Source organism: Mustela nivalis (genome assembly GCF_964662115.1).
Source record: "Mustela nivalis genome assembly, contig: HAP1_SCAFFOLD_1840, whole genome shotgun sequence".
Taxonomy (NCBI): Eukaryota; Metazoa; Chordata; class Mammalia; order Carnivora; family Mustelidae; genus Mustela; species Mustela nivalis.
The window spans coordinates 1-16,809 of NW_028134824.1; the positions used below are offsets into that span (position 1 = coordinate 1).

At 40.9% G+C, this 16,809-nt stretch overlaps 1 protein-coding gene across 3 annotated transcripts in view; it reads right to left on the reverse strand.

Annotated features, from left to right (window-relative positions):
* Window positions 1–11,619: 11,619 nt before the first annotated feature.
* RPF2 (ribosome production factor 2 homolog) overlaps window positions 11,620–16,809 on the reverse strand; it is a 43,798-nt gene continuing 38,608 nt past the window's right edge. For all 3 annotated transcript variants that reach the window (XM_082750774.1, XM_082750776.1, XM_082750775.1), the window contains exons 9-10: window positions 12,951–13,095; window positions 11,620–11,956 (exon numbers count right to left, since the gene is read on the reverse strand). In XM_082750774.1, coding sequence (XP_082606900.1) covers window positions 11,777–11,956; window positions 12,951–13,095 — 325 coding nt within the window. In that variant the 3' untranslated portion in view covers window positions 11,620–11,776. The remainder of the gene's footprint in view (window positions 11,957–12,950; window positions 13,096–16,809) is intronic.

Here is a 16,809-nt window from a genome sequence, read left to right on the forward strand (position 1 = left end):
ACCCAGACTTAATAGAAAAAGAAATCAATTGCCTTACAAATTAGTGCAAATTACTACAGTTTGTTTATAATCTGGATTTGTATTTCCTCAATAATTTGCTTTGAGAGACCAAAGTCACAAGTTCGGTTTCAGTTCCATCTCGTTGTAGTTGTTATTCACATTCGTAGGAAATGTGTTTATAAAGAAAGTTAAAAGAAAAAAAAAAAAAAACCTCAACAACAACCAAAAAGAACTTAGAAGTTGATCATTTTCCAATCCCTCAATGTCCCGCTATTAAAAGGTTAGACAAAACCAAAACTTTTTTCCATCTAACGTTCACTCATTGGTTATATTTATGACTGACATTTCAGAGAATAAATGTAATCTCTTTTCTTCCTGATTATTTGCCAGGTATCTGGAGACAACTATTACACCCTTAATTCATCCATCTTACATTTCCCAAAGACTTTGGGCTGGCAGGTCCCAGTTCCTGAAATGCACTCCCCCAAATCTTCACACATTGCTTTCTCCCCAACATTCAGGACTCAGTTCAACTCCTGTGTCACCTTTACAGAGAGATCTTTTCTTGTCATTCTAGTTAAGAGAGATCCTTCTGGGTCACTCTTCACCTACTCTGTTTTATTGTCCTTTTATTATTAATCACTTTCTAAACTTATCCTATCTGTTTACATGTTCTACTGGCTCCTTCCCTTAACTAGAATATGAGCTCCATGGCATCTGGGAACCTCTCTCTTGTTCATTCGGTTCCTAATGGAACTGTATGTTCAATATAACCAGCCATTCCACTCCTGGCAGCTACCCAAAAGTGATGAAAACATTTGTCCACAGAAACTTGTAACTTGGAATGTTCATAATAGCCAAAAACTGGAAACAACCCACATGTCCACAAACAGAAGCAAAACATGTGGTACATCCATACAAGGGAATACTACTCAGCAATGAACTCTTGATAGATAAGCAAGATGTATGAACCTCAAAATCTTCATGCTGAGTTAGAGAAGCCAGTCACAAGAGATGTCCTTTTCTATTCTATTTACTATATAAAATTCCAGAAAATCTTCATTAACCTGTAGTGACAGAAAGGAGATCAGTGGTTGCCCAGACTTGGGGTAAAGAGATAATGAACTACAAAGAAGTATGAAGAACCTTTGGGGAGTAATGAAAATGTTCCCATCTTTAATGTGCTAGTGCTTTCATGGGTATATACAAATGTCAAAACTCACCAAACCACATATTTTAAATAGAGGTACTTTAAGAAAAAGAAAAAAGATTAATTAGTTTATTTTAAAGAGAGAGAGGGAATGGGGTAGAGGGAGTAGGGAGGAACAGAGGGAGAAGGTGAGAGAGAATCTCAAGCAGACTCTGCAGCAAGTGTGGAGCCCAACACGGGGCTCAATCTCAAAACCCTGAGATTATGACCTGAGCCAAAACCAAGTCAGACACTCACTCCCCTGCACCACACGGTGCCCCTAAATGGATGTACTTTATTATACATAAATTATGTTTCAATTAAGCTGATAAAATATGAGTTCTGTTCAGTGAATGCTTTTCTTCCTCTGGGAAACTATTTCCACCACTGGTGAGGTTTGGAGATTGTCATCACGCTCATTGTCATCTTCTAAACACTTTCCAGGTAGCTCAGGTTCCTCCAAGGGTGGTTCCTCCAAGGGTGGTGCCCAGAACTGGAAGCAATACTGTAGTTGTGGTTTGGGCAAATTTGAGACACTGAGTCTCTGCTACCTCTACATTGTTGCTAATTTTCCTATCAGGCAGTGCCATTTTCAGACTTCCTTGTCTATCTCATGTATACTATTTCAATCAATGTGAATGTTCTGTCAGTGCCACTTCTATGTCTGTGGACCTTTCTGGAAGTCTGCTCACATTGATGACCAATAATAGGTTTGTCCCCTGGGTCATTTCCCAACTGTGGAACCATGTCTTCCTTATCCTATGTTTGTTAGTTTAAGTAATCTCTACCCCCCAGCATGGGGCTTGAGCTCACAACCCCAAGACCAAAAGTCACGTGCTTTACTACTGAACCAGCCAGGAGCCCCTACTCCAACTATGTTTATATTTCCCCCTCTAAATACCGAATTTCTCATTTATCTAACTAAATCTCTCCTTTTGGCTCCAGTCCACCTTCCCCACCCTCATCCTGCCAAGATATTTTATATCCCAAGATACTTTACTTTTATGTCATCTAATATTCTCATTGCTTTATGGCATCCACAGATTTAATAAGTGTATCATCTTTGTCTTCACTCAAGTGGAAGATAAAATTGCTTAGGAGACAAAGGCCAAGGACAGAGCCCTGTGGCTTGCCAATAAAGATTTTCTTTGCAGATGCCACAGATTTATTTATCATTCATCAACGTTCTTCAAATTGCTAGGAAGCAGCCTAAGCATTCTAGTTACAGCACATTTCTCCATTTGATTCACAAGAATACTCTGAGAGTCTTAGATGTCTTGTTGAGAATCCACTAGACTAAAGATGAGAAGACAGGGCATCTAGGACAGATTTACTTCTTTCAGCTGTGTAACTTCAAACATGGAACTCAATCTCTCTGGGCCAGTTTACTCAACTGGAAATTATATGTAATACCAACTGCACTATACATCTTTACAGGGTATTTTCAATAACAAATAAAATGAACATATGAAAATGTTTTCTAAAACTATTTGCCCTTGCCTGAGATTGAGACTCCGGGTCATTTCAATTGGCCAGGTACTTCCCGTACCACATCTCACCCACCTTGACGGTAGGAGGATTATTCTCTGGAACCCTGCTTCTCAACCATGATGGCTCTACTTCTCTTATATTCTAAGCATGGAAATAACCTAATAATTCTGTCAGCTACTATCATACCAGCTTGCCTTATTGGGCACTTTAAAAGTCATACTCTGTCATTCTACGATCACCACAAAACAAAACCTCATTTGTTTCCTTTGTATTTCTGGAAAAATGCTGGGAACTAACAACTCTAACACTACTCTTAGAGAACCAGACCACTAATTGGTGATGACCATGGGTTTTTGATGTCCTTAATTGGATCCTTGTCCTTTTAAATCTCAGCTGAGCTCTCAGACAGCAGCCGCAGAGGATGTCAGCTTCTTTTACCGCCACCACTCCCCCTACCCCCCCCAGCACAATGCCTGCTGTCCTGCCCTCCCTTGTTTTCCACAGTCACAATTCGGCGTTTGCTGAGCAACCATGCCTTTTGGCTGTGTTTTCTGATTTTTCAAGATTTCATCTAATCCTTCCCCAAGGTCTCCCTATACAGAGGAATGTGCTGGGAGTAAACCTCAAACCATTTGTGACCTGGACTAGATTTAAGTGACAAGTCAAATGAAAAGAAACGCAGCCTAGTGGGGACAGCAATGAATTCTCATGTTCTTCTCAAGTGCCCCAAACCCCAGAGCTGCCTGTGAGAGGCTGAACCACAGGTGCTGTCACAGGTTGTCATCTAAAGTGATGTCTCTAATCTGTTGGGTCACCTTGCCATTTGCTTTGTCAGGTGACTCTGGGGAACTAGCTAAGGGCTTGAGGTAATAAGCTTCTCACATTGGCAAATGTGAGTCTTCCAAGTCTCTATCAAACACACTAATGAAATACCTTGTACTTTACTTCCAGGAACCACTGAACTCACTTGCAGTGCTTCGAGAGGGAAAGACCTGAATACAGCCGCAACTTTTTCTCAGTCCTAACCTAACTCCTGTTCCAAGTCCCTTTCCCTGCTCCAGCATCCAGAGGCGGTCCTCTGAAGCCCTGGGCTCCGGCTGAATGGAAGGGCTTGCCTCACAGTGCCAACTTCTGCCACTCTGCTTCTTGCTAAGCCCTCAAAAAACCCAGTTTTGAATTTGAAGAATCAAACCAAATCCAGGAAAGTAAAGTTAGGGGGCTCTGATCTTTGCATGGCAAAAGCCCTGACTGCTAAGTTCTAGAAGTTTTGCTATTTTCCCATTATCTGCCTTCTTTCATACTGGCCCCAGCCCTGCTCAGCAGGAAGATGCAGTTGGACCTTTCTCCCTGTGTTTGGAACCTATTTTCTGATGCCCAGATTTTGTGTGAAGGGCACAGATGGGGGTGAACTGGGTTGGGGGAGGGAGGACAGAAAGTTGTTTAAAGGAAGAAGCAGAACAAGAACAGATTTAAAATGCATGTTGGGGGCACCTGGGTGGCTCAGTGGGTTAAGCCGCTGCCTTTGGCTCAGGTCATGATCTCAGGGTCCTGGGATCGGGTCCCGCATCGGGCTCTCTGCTTGGCAGGGAGCCTGCTTCCTCCTCTCTCTCTCTGCCTGCCTCTCTGCCTGCTTGTGATCTCTGTCTGTCAAATAAATAAATCAAATCTTAAAAATAAATAAATAAATAAATAAATAAATAAAATAAAATGCATGTTAGTTATCTTTAAAAGGAAAAAAAAAAAAGCCTACCTTTTTTATCCCTTACTTTACAACTTTTCCCCAAAGGACTCTGAAATGGAAAAATGCAAATGGTTGCATTCTAACGAAGGCAGTTAAAATTCCTAACATGGGCCACTCTGGGGGACACAGGAAACACACAGTGATAGCTTCGCTGTTTTAAACTTGAATAACTCAAGTTGTCAGTTTGAGAGAAAAACAATATACATTAAAAAGCAAGTTGACTGGGATCCCTGGGGGGCTCTGTCCATCAAGCCACTCAGTCAGCTTTTGGCTCAGGTCATGATCCCAGGGTCGGGGTGATGGGCTCTCTGCTTGGCAGGGACTTTGCTTTTCTCCCTCCCTCCAATACGTAAATAAAACCTTTAAAAATAAATAAAAGTAAGTTGACTTTCTTGTCACAGCTAACGTAAACCTCAAGCCAGCTAGCTCATTTTACCTTCTTGTTCATAGTAGTTTATTTCAAGGGATGTGAAGAATATTCTACTCAATTTCATATATGCTAGTATATACCCACCTTTAATGCAGTTCTGAGATATTGTGACCATGTTGATGATCTGTTAAAAGTGCTCTAAGGACATAATGAAGACCCTGTATATTTGCAGGCTCTTAATTTTATGATAGACAACGCAACCAACAACTGAAATTCAATTAAAAAAACAAGCTTTCCTGAGTGCCTGGGTGGCTCAGTGGGTCACCTCAGGTTATAATCCCAGGGTCCTGGAGTTAGGTCCCACATAGGGCTCCTTGCTCAGTGAGGAGCCTTGTTCTCCCTCTCCCGCTCCCATCTGCTCATTCTCTCTCTCTCTCTCAAATAAATGAATAAAAATCTTTAAAAAAAAACAAGTCTTCCCTTGTTGGTCAAATGTTAGCAGTGGTTTGAACTCACTTTGCACGGTTCCTTTCCTGGCCCCACCTGAGGGAAGGAGGGAATATAAAATGGCTAAAAATATAAAGAAAAGGAAGGAAAGATCACAAGCTAGATGATCAGATAACTGAAAACTGACTTGGGGTAAGTTTTTTTTTTCCTCTTCTTCTCTTAAGCAATGACAACTCTACTTTGGAGTATGTTCAATACCAAGAAAACTAATAGCAGCATTTAGATTATAAAAGGGAACTAAATTTCATTAATTATACATAGCTTGGTATCAGTATTAACATCCTAGGAGGGAAAAAAAGCAATTTGGTATTTAAAACCAAAAAACCTGTTTTCTTCCTCTATCAAAATCCAGAGTTAATAAAACTTCCTTAAGTAAAAATTAAGGTAGTTTACCATGTCTGTTGAAATGAATATACATTCTCCAAATTATGTATGTTGTCTCCTAAAGTTCAAGGGCAAGTGGAAATTAAAATGTCCTTCCCACAAAATTGGTGATATAAATGGTGGATCAAAAGTTCCAGATAGCTCAACAACTCCAGTGAAGTATTCTTAAAAAAAAATAAATAATGGGGCGCCCGGGTGGTTCAGTGGGTTAAGCTGCTGCCTTCGGCTCGGGTCATGGTCTTAGGGTCCTGGGATCGAGTCCCGCATCGGGCTTTCTGCTTGGCAGGGAGCCTGCTTCCCTCTCTCTCTCTCTCTCTCTGCCTGCCTCTCCATCTACTTGTGATTTCTCTCTTTCAAATAAATAAATAAAATCTTAAAAAAATAATAATAATAAATAAATAAATAAATAAAATAATTTCAACTAGATCTAATACTTTATAATACTTCTCTTACTGAAGAGGATGCATTCAAATACCTATTAGACAACCCATAACCTTGAGATAAAAATTAACAGAGGAAACAAAAGAATGCATTACCAAATCTCAAAGACGATTGATTAAAACAAACACCCTGGGGCACCTGGTTGGTTCAGTTAAGCATCTATCTGCCTTTGGCTCAGGTTATGATCCTGTGATGGAGCCCACATCAGAGTCCCTGCTCAGTGGGGAGCCTGCTTCTCCCTCTAATTCTCTCCCTGCTTGTTTTCTCTCAAATAAATAAAATCATAGATAGATAGATACATAGAGAGATAGATTAAAGAAACACTCCAAGGGGCACCTGGCTGGCTTAGTCGGCAGAGCATGTGACTCTTGACCCCCCGGAGCTATTAAGTTTGAGCCCCACACTAGGTGTAGCAATTACCTAAAAATAAATTTTTAAACAAACACCCTAACCCAATGTCCCGCATACCAAAAATGTGGTCATCTCTGTCGGTTGAATCGCTGGGAGAGGTCTTCCTAATAGAGGTCAAGGTTTGGCAGGGTCCTTTCTGTAAGTGGCTAGTAAGACCCATTGCATTGCTGAATCACTATTTCCATAAGTGTTAGCTGAAAGTAGAGGATCAAGCCCTGGGTAAGAACTCTGCATTCATTGTTTCTGATGTACCTTTCATGGCTCCTCTTCGCCCCAACTATTGTCCATTTACTTGTAGATGGCTGGATATGAATTATTTTAGCCTTTTCTTTGCATCTAGACATAAAATGCCTGCTTCAGATCTAAAACTCTATCGTCTTTGGGTAAATGTACAATCAAGCAACAAATCCAAATAATAATACCAGCTCCCTTTCTATGAGAGGTATTGACCATCTGGAGAGGGATGTGGAGAGGGAAAGCTAAGGAATGGGTTTATCAGAGAAAGGACAAGATATGGAAGATAAATTGAGGCTCTAGCTTTTGCTTAGTGTCCATGAACTCACATAAATGTATGCACACACAGGCATAATGGAGCTCCTTGACATGGAATTAAAAACAAAAGCATTCCCACCTCATACAACACATTATGTATATTTGTGTTTTTGTGGCATGGTTGGTTTGCACTTGTACAAAGGAGCTTCTTTACCAGGAACCTAAATTTGGACATTTAAGGAAAACAAGTATGCAGCACTAGGAAGAAGTAGAAAGCTTCTTCTAGTTTTCCTAGGCATTTTTTTTTTAAAGATTTTATTTATTTATTTGACAGACAGAGATCATAAGTAGGCAGAGAGGCAGGCAGAGAGAGAGGAGGAAGCAGGCTCCCCACTGAGCAGAGAGCCCGATGTGGGGCTCGATCCCAGGACCCTGAGATCATGACCTGAGCTGAAGGCAGAGGCTTTTACCCACTGAGCCACCCAAGTGTCCCTTTCCTAGGCATTTTTAAGAAAATTTCGGGATGCCTGGGTGGCTCAGTTGGTTAAGCAGCTGCCTTCAGCTCAGGTCATGATCCCAAGGTCCTGGGATCGAGTCCCACATCGGGCTCCTTGCTCGGCAGGGAGCCTGCTTCTCCCTCTGCCTCTGCCTGCCTCTTTGTCTGCCTGTGCTCGCTCACTCTCTCTCCCTCTGTCTCTGACAAATAAATAAATAAAATCTTTAAAAAAAAACACTACCCACGACCCTCATGGGACTTTCAGTTACATAGAGCTCCTCAGTACCTTAAGTGCATTTTGTCCTAAACCTTACCCATTCTCTCCCTTCTAGCCCTACCAAAACTGCTTTTCTCTCACAGAAGAGGCAATAGAGCTTAGTGGCAGCATTTCTTAAAATAACACCTGGGTGGCTCAGTTGGTTAAGTGACCTTCGGCTCAGGTCATGATCCCAAGCTCCTGGGATCCTTGCTAAGCGGGGAGCCTGCTTCTCCTTCTGCCTGCCACTCCTGCTGCTTGTGCTCTCCCTCTCTCTCTCTGACAAATAAATAAATAAAATCTTAAAGAAAAAAAAGATAATAATATGGTAGGTAATATGTCAATGATCAAGTAGTAGCCTTTTCTTTCTTGCTACTGCTACTTACTCATATTCATTTAAGCTTTATGATTTATAAATTAAATTTATAAATTGATTTGTGAAAAATAAAAACCCACAAAGTGTATATCTGATTATTTTAGAACATACTGCTTCCTTCTGCTTATATGTCTCTCTCAATAAGACTCTGTTCAAAGATAATTCAATATATTCTTGGACTTGTGATCTTTTGTTATTATAATGAAAATCTTTCTTTTTGAGATATAAGTTAAAGTTTTTATATGCATGTATCAGCCACTTTACTATTATTAGTAGATTGCACAAAGACATTTGGACTAATGGCTAATGAAGAGATGATGTGCTACCAACATCCTTGTCCCTTGTTCATGTGTGACTGAATTAAACATTACTAACAACAACCTTCTTTTTAAAAAAGTTCTCTAGTTCTCCAGAGCAAAAGATTACATGGACCTTGTTAAAAATCCGTTAAAATAAATAAATAAACAAACAAACAAATTAATTAACAGTAAAAATAATTTTCACACCATGCGCTGGTCTACATGTGTCTGTCCCACTGGACTGTGACCTCTATAATGACAGGTACTACAATATTTCACTATTGAAAAATCTAATTTAGGGGTGCCTGAGTGGCTCAGTCATTAAGTATCTACCTTTGGCTCAGGTCATGATCTCAGGGTCCTGGGACTGAGCCCCGCATGGGCTACCTGCTCAGCAGGGAGTCTGCTTCTCCCCCTCATCCCTGTTGTGCCCTTGCTCTCTCTCTCTAATAAATAAATAATTTTTTTTATAAAAAAAAAGAAAATATAACTGAGTGTGAAGAAACTTATTAAATGTTTATGAATAAATGAATGAAAGCAAAAAAAAAAAAAAGTTCTCTAGTGTTGTAGAAGAATTAATGGAAACAAATTGAGTCAATATTTAATTCCCTCATTCCCCCACCCCTGCTCAATGGTAGGCTCCTTTCAAGGCCTCCTGAAGTCTTCCTAACAAGGGACAGAATCAGCAATTGGTACGGTGAGAGTAGTTACTTTTAGTGGAGTTAATGGTTGTTAGTTATTTGCTAACTGTCTTTTTCTTTTTTAAGATTTTATTTATTTGACAGAGAGATAGCACAAGTAAGCAGAGCAGCAAGCAAAGGCAGAGGGAAAAGCAGGCTCTCCGCTGAGCAGGGAGACTGATGTGGGGCTCAATCCCAGGACCCTGGGATCATGACCTGAGCCGAAGGCAGCCACTTAACCGACTGAGCCACCCAACTGCCCCTAACTGGCTTCTTCTTACTGGGAAAGTCTTTGGATTAAATTCAGTTTAAAAACATCTGAACAGGGATGCCTGGGTGGCTCAGTGGTTAAAGCCTCTGCCTTTGGCTCGGGTCATGATCCCGGGGTCCTGGGATCGAGCCCCGCATCAGGCTCTCTGCTCATCGGGGAGCCTGCTTCCCTTCCCCTCTCTCTGCCTGCTGCTCTGCCTACTTGTGATCTCTGTCAAATAAATAAATAAAATCTTAAAAAAAAAAAAAAAAAGCGCCATCTGAACAAAGGAGGTTAGTATTGTAGCCCACAGCATCAATGGCCTTGATTCTCTCTCCCTCATAATATTGCCAGCTCCTGTGCAGAAGGCAACTCTTGATTGGTCCGTTTCCTCCATGCCTGATCGTGGAGTCAGAAAGAAGCATGCTTCTAAATTATTAGTTTATTTCTTCTTAAGTCAAGCTGGAAGCCAGGGAGAGGATGCAGTTCCTGCAGGTTTGAACACTTTATCATACTTAGGTGAGAATTGAGGTAGTGAAAGAAAAAAAGTGCTTTAGCCAGTCTACAGTGAATACATAGCTCAGATCCTGACATGTTCAGGCTTTAAATTGTCTCCATGGTTGGCCCATTTGTTTCCTACTCCCTGAGACAGTGTCATACAAACTTTAAGGTCTTCTCTTGATCCTGTGAAGCCACACTGGGTGCTGAATCTCCCTTTTGTTTGCTCTCTCTAGGGCAATGCTGACTGAATCAGCACAGACTGATCTCTCCCAGTCGGGGAGAAGGGGACTGCTTTCTGCACATGTCCACTAGCCAATTCCAGAAGCTCACTCATGTTGCCCTCCTCATGCGCTGGTGGCAGGCTACGGGGTGGGGTGACGTATGGGTGAGGCACTGAGAGTGGTGTGCGCCATGGACCATCTGTGGGGTCTGTAGGCAAGCCACTTCTAGTGGCTCATGGGCAGATTCCTAATGGAGGCTATGCTGTGGTTTCCACAGTCCACGTTGGTTTTACTGCTCTCTGAGAGCCCTGGGTGCTGTCAGGCCAGGTGCAGCCCACTCCTCGGCTGCGCAGTACATCTCAGTATTCTGGGTGGGACTAGAAAAGGCTCTCTCCGACAGCATCCTGCAGGGCTAGGGGAGCCATGTGTTCCCTCACACCTTCTCCCTGCCCTCCCTGGGGAAACTGCAGGCTGTAAGTTTCTCTTGGCAGAGAGCTGTGTCACAGGGCCAGGGCTGATGAGGTTGAAGTGAAAACTGTTCTTCGTGCCCTCCTCAGTCTGCTAGTATCCAATTTGTTTTGCTCCACAGTGTGCTGTATCTTCTCTGCTGGACTTCTTCAGAGGCACATTCTTCAGTGTATGACCATGAATATCAGTGGGTTTTGGGGGAGGTGGAGGTGAGAGAAAATTAGTGGACATGCTCTTAAGAGAAATGTTTTTTTTTGTTTTTGTTTTTAAAGATTTTATTTGTTTATTTGACAGAGAGAGATCACAAGCAGGCAGAGAGGCAGGCAGAGTGGAGGAAGCAGGCTCCCCGCCGAGCAGAGAGCCCGATGTGGGGCTCGATCCCAGGACCCTGAGATCATGACCCGAGCCGAAGGCAGCGGCCTAACCCACTGAGCCACCCAGGCGCCCCAAGAGAAATGTTTTAAGACACAAAGTTAAAAATCTCAAATAAATCTCTAACTGGAAGAATTTCAGGCAGCATAACAGGAGAGTGAAAAACAAAAGTCAGGTTGTAGGTATGTTTTGGGAGATGGGGTTAACTTTCCAGCTAACTCATACTAAGTGTTTATATAGTTCCTTTGGACCATTTCTACTTTCCATGGCTTTCTTCCTTTATTGAAAGCTTAACCCAGAAGTCTGGTTGTTCTGGAGATCCCTCCTCACCTACCAACTCAATGAGACTTGTTGGGGGGTGGAGGTTGTGGCAGAGGGAATACCATAACATAGAGAGAAAATGACCCACCAGGATATATCTCAAAGAGACTTAATTTCGGGGCAGCTGGGGGGCTCAGTTGTTAAGTGTCTGCCTTTGGCTCAGGTCATGATCCCAGAGTCCTGGGATTGAGCCCTGCATTGGCCTCTCTGCTCAGTGAGCCTGCTTCTCCCTCTTCCACTCCCCCTGCTTGTGTTCCCTCTCTGGCTGTCTCTCTCTGTCAAATAAATAAATCTTTAAAAAACAAAACAAAATGAAGAAACAAAGAGGCTTAATTCAACATAATACCAGTAGATTAGTGTTCATAATGTATATAATATATAGTTTAGGTAAATTATCATACTATAAAAACATTTAATAAAATCTTTTAAGAAACTTACAAATGACTGATGATTGATAATTCTCTTAAGTAAACAGACTACAATAACATTATAGTCACTGGCTAAATTCCATCAGTTTTTTTTAATTCTCTTTGATTTTTTCTCCTGGTCCTCTGTTATCCTTTCTGCAGGTCGCTTCTTCAACCCCTTCATCTTCCTGGTTTGTAGTTTGCTTAGGTCTTGCTTCTGCATATGAATCCTTCCATAAGTTGTACCAAAAGTATCCTGGGAGACATTTTTCTTTTTCTTTGGCTATGAAACAAGAATATATATATATATAAACACATAATTATATATGTTCATTATATACATAATGCTATCTAGTGTATAAACTGGTAAAAATGTAGTGTACACTATTTCACTAACAATTTCCATTAGTGATCACCTATTTGATATAATCTATAACCCTATAGACTTTTCTTCTCAAACTTAAGTACATTCAAATCACTTGGGAATCTTGTTAAAATGCATATTATAATTCAACACATCTGAGTGAGACCTGAGATTTAGCATTTCTAACAATTCCCAGGTAAACTGTCAGACCACACTTCAAAAAGCAACACTATAGACTATGCTAACCATTATCATGCACTGAAATAATTTCTTGTGTTTAGCTTGAGGAATTGTGACTACTATCATTTAATTTTTACTAGCATTCCAGAGATGCCACTTCTACTTGTTTTTTAAAACCATTCAAAAATCAAAATAGGTTTTATGCGGGGCGCCTGGGTGGCTCAGTGGGTTAAGCCGCTGCCTTCGGCTCAGGTCATGATCTCAGGGTCCTGGGATCGAGTCCCGCATCAGGCTCTCTGCTCGGCAGGGAGCCTGCTTCCTCCTCTCTCTCTCTGCCTGCCTCTCTGCCTACTTGTAATCTCTCCGTGTCAAATAAATAAATAAATCTTTAAAAAAAAAAAATAGGTTTTATGCAAGTATGGGTTACATACACATCCTGTACTCTAAATCCCCAATCTCTACAATACCCCAATTTTCTTTCTCACTGAAAACCAGCAGTCTTGGCTACCAAAAAAGCTCTTAGCCACAGCTGATGTGTGATTTCTACAATCTTTTATTACCCTTTATGGTTGCCTTATTTCCTTCTTCCTCCTTTTCTTTTTCCTTAGAGTCTAATTTTATCTATATTATTGATCTCTTTCCATATGTTCTTTAGTGTCCTATGTTGCAAACCCTTCTGGAAAGAAGAGTGGAATATACAAATAAATATGGCACCAATCTGCAAGTTACAAACCTTGAGGGCTTTTGGCATTTTCATAGATAATTTATAAAGATCATCTGATGCCAGATGTGTCCTTCTCAGAACCAGATCCAATGAGGGTCCCATCTCTTCCAACTCAATCCTTGGTGTTCTGCAACCAGATTTCTTCAACAGCAACCTTTATGAAGCAGGAAAAAAAGAAATGTTGCTTTGACTTTGATGGAAATCCTATCCCCTCAAATATTTTTGTTCAAGAGAATTACAGTTCATAAAATGACAGCCTTTAGGAGGTTAAGCTTCTTAAATATTTTCTGCGTTTAGGCCAAGTATATTCTTTGGTTTGCTGGTTTTTAAAAATAGAAAACAAAAGAATACTACATGGTTGGGCACCTGGGTAGCTCCGTCAGTTAAGTGTCTGCCTTCAGCTCAGGTCATGATCTCAGGATCCTGGGATGAAGCCCTTTATCTGGCTCTCTGCTCAGTGAGGAATCCGCTTCTCCCTTCCCTTCTAACCCACCCCCTACTCATGCTCTCTCTCTTTCACCTAAATAAAATCTTAAAACAAAACAAAACATAATATTATTGAGAAACAGGAAGTGAGAGAGGCAATTCTTCTAGAAATTAACCCCCCCCCCTTTTAAAAGATTTTATTTATTTGAGAGAGAAGAAAAGGGGCGCCTGGGTGGCTCAGTGGGTTAAGCCTCTGCCTTCAGCTCAGGTCATGATCTCAGGGTCCTGGGATTGAGCCCCACATCATTCTCTTTGCTCAGCAGGGAGTCTGCTTCCCTCTCTCTCTGCCTACTGGTGATCTCTATCAAACAAACAAACAAACAAACAAACAAATAAATAAATAAAATTTCAAAAAAAGGGGGGGGGGCTTTGAGAGAGAAGAGTACAAGCTGGGGCACAGGCAAGGAGGGTCCCTCCTGAGCAGGGAGCCTGACAATGCAGGGCTTGATCCCAGGACCCTGGGATCATGACCTGAGCTGAAGGCAGATGCTTAGCTGAGCCATCCAGGTGCCCCAGAAATGGAATCTTTTGGTTTGACTTCTTCATCTTATTTATAAATTTACAGAATTATAAAAACAATTTCAACTGGGCCTTTGAAGCATTACATTTACATGATTAACAAATTCTTATTTCTCTAAGACCCATTAAGAATCCGCTTCTGAGTATAGTATAGACACATATTGATCTATATAAATTGGAATAAACTTTAAAACCCTAATATAACAAAACCACAACCTTCTAGATTCCAGATGTCAAAATAGTTCTGGATCTGGAAACAGATGAGCAACAAAGACAGAGAGGAGACTAACAAATTCTTTTTGTGAATGATACCACAAGAACAGCTCAAAGACCTGAAGATTACTTGCGCTAACTCAAATTTGTTATAGTGGGCAGATCTCTACATGGAATAAAAGAATTAAATAAATAACAATGTTTATAAAAGATCAAACTTTAAAAAAAAAAAAAAAGTAAGATCAAACTTTTCACACCAAAGGTAGTATATGAGAGAGGCAACAAATGACATGAGAAGAGACAGAACATAAGAGTACAAGCACAATAAGGAATACCTAAGAACAACCAACTCCAGAAAGCAGAAGTGAGTGTGCAAAAGCTCATTAACAGCCTTTTGGGCATCACATGCAGAAGATCTCCCTGTGGGAGGTGCATCTAGTGGCTCTAAGGAGAGTCTTAATGATAGATACGCTGTACCAGACACAGTTATTTACACCAAACTGAACAAGGCAAAAACAAAACAAAACAAACACCAACCTAGGATATATAAAAAGCAGACATGTTGAACAATAAAAAAGATCTACTAACAATAAAAGATCACATGAGTATTAGTATGGGACTTGAAGAGAGCAAGCAGAGGGGAAATAAGCCAAAACAAGGGTGCTGAGCCCACTCTCTTCACAGTGGTTCCAGGAGAAGAGCGTTGAGAGTACACCAGTCTCAGGCCCACAGTGGGGGAAAAGAAGATGAAGTTGGTAATATCAGGGTTTCTTCCCTAAAAGCTGACTGAAGGCATATGGCAGCAGTGATCATTTGACTCTGCTGTAACTCACTTATTTCTGCTTTTGCATCCACATATTCAATACCTCCAAATAAATGACATTTATAAAGCTGAACTCGTAACAAGATTAGTATCTTGATTAACATCTTGTGTCCAATAGACTACTAAAGAAATCAGGGAAACTCTACATATAAAAATAGCCGACTAAAAGTGTTTCTACCACTTAAAATGCTTATGTTAAGCTAAATGGAAAAGTTGTAGATCTAGACAGCTCATCGCATGCCTAATGGATTAGGATTACCCAAGTGCCTTTTAATCTATGCAAGTATCCTCCTACCAAAGTAATTTTTTGAGTATATAATTAAGATTATTTCCAAATAACTGCATATATATATCGTGTATGTGTGTGTATCTATGGTACATATATCTACATATGCTGTTATTTACCAAAGAATTAAGTTACAATGCCATACTGTCTGTGTAGATGATCTTTTTAAAAGATTTTATTTATTTGACAGCGAGCGAGCGAGAGAGCATAAGCTGGGGTGGGGGGTGGGGGTGCAGGATGGAGGGAGAGGGAGAAGCAGACTCCCCACTGAGCAGGTAGCCCAACATGGGACTCAGTCCCAAGACTCAGAGATCATGACCTGAACTGAAGGCCAGACGCTTAACTGAATGAGCCACCCAGGTGCCCCTGTGTAAATGATCTTGCCTGAATTACTTCACTGGCAGATCAAATTGACAGAAACATAAGAAAATTTTCTCCAATTTTCAGTTTTCTATGTATGGTTTCTGGTGACAGACCTATAATTCATTTTCTTTATTAAACTTTTAACAGTGAAATTTAAAATCTAAAAGTATTATCATTTTGAGCATTCTTAGTTTATTTTTTTTTTTTACAATTTTGCCAAACTTCCTTGAATTTTTTTGTAATTTTTTTTTCAGTGTTCCAAGATTCATTGTTTATGTACCACACCCAGTGTCCCATGCAATACGTGCCCTCCTTAATACCCACCACTAGGCTCACCTATCCCACCACTCCCCTTCCCCTCAGTTTGTTTCTCAGCGTCCACAGTTTCTCATGCTTCATCTCCCCGATTTCCCCCAACTCACTTCTCCTCTCCAACCCCCAATGTCCTCTGTGTTATTGCTTATGCAACACAAATAAGTGAAACCATATGGTAATTGACTTTCTCTGCTTATTTTACTCAGCCTAATCTCCGGTCCCATCCATGTTGATAAAAAAGTTGGGTATTCATCCATTCTGGTGGAGGTGTAATATTCCATTGTATATATGGACCACATCTTTATCCATTCATCTCTTGAAGGGCATCTTGGCTCTCTCCAGTTTGGCAACTGTGGCCATTGTTGCTATGTGGACACAGATGGCCCTTCTTTTCACTACATCTGTATCTTTGGGGTAAATAGTACTGCAATTGCAGGGTCACAGAGTAACTCTATTTTGAATTTAAGGAATCTCCATACTGTTTTCCGAAGTGGCTGCACCAACTTGCACTTCCACTAACAGTTTAAGAAGGTTCCCCTTTCTCCACATCCTCTCCAACACTTGTTGTTTACTGCCTTGTTAATTTTGTTAATTCTAACTGGTATAAGGTGGTATCTCAATGTGTGTTTTTTTTAAGATTTTATTTATTTATTTGACACAGAGAGAGATCACAAGCAGGCAGAGAGAGGGAAGCAGGCTCCCCACTAAGCAGAGAGCCCCACGCGGGGCTTAATCCCAGGACCCCAAGACAATGACCTGAGCTGAAGGCAGAGGCTCAGCCCTCTGAGCCACCCAGGTACCCCCTCAATGTGGTTTTGATTGGAATCCTCCTGATGGCTATTTTTCATGTGTCTGTTAGCCAT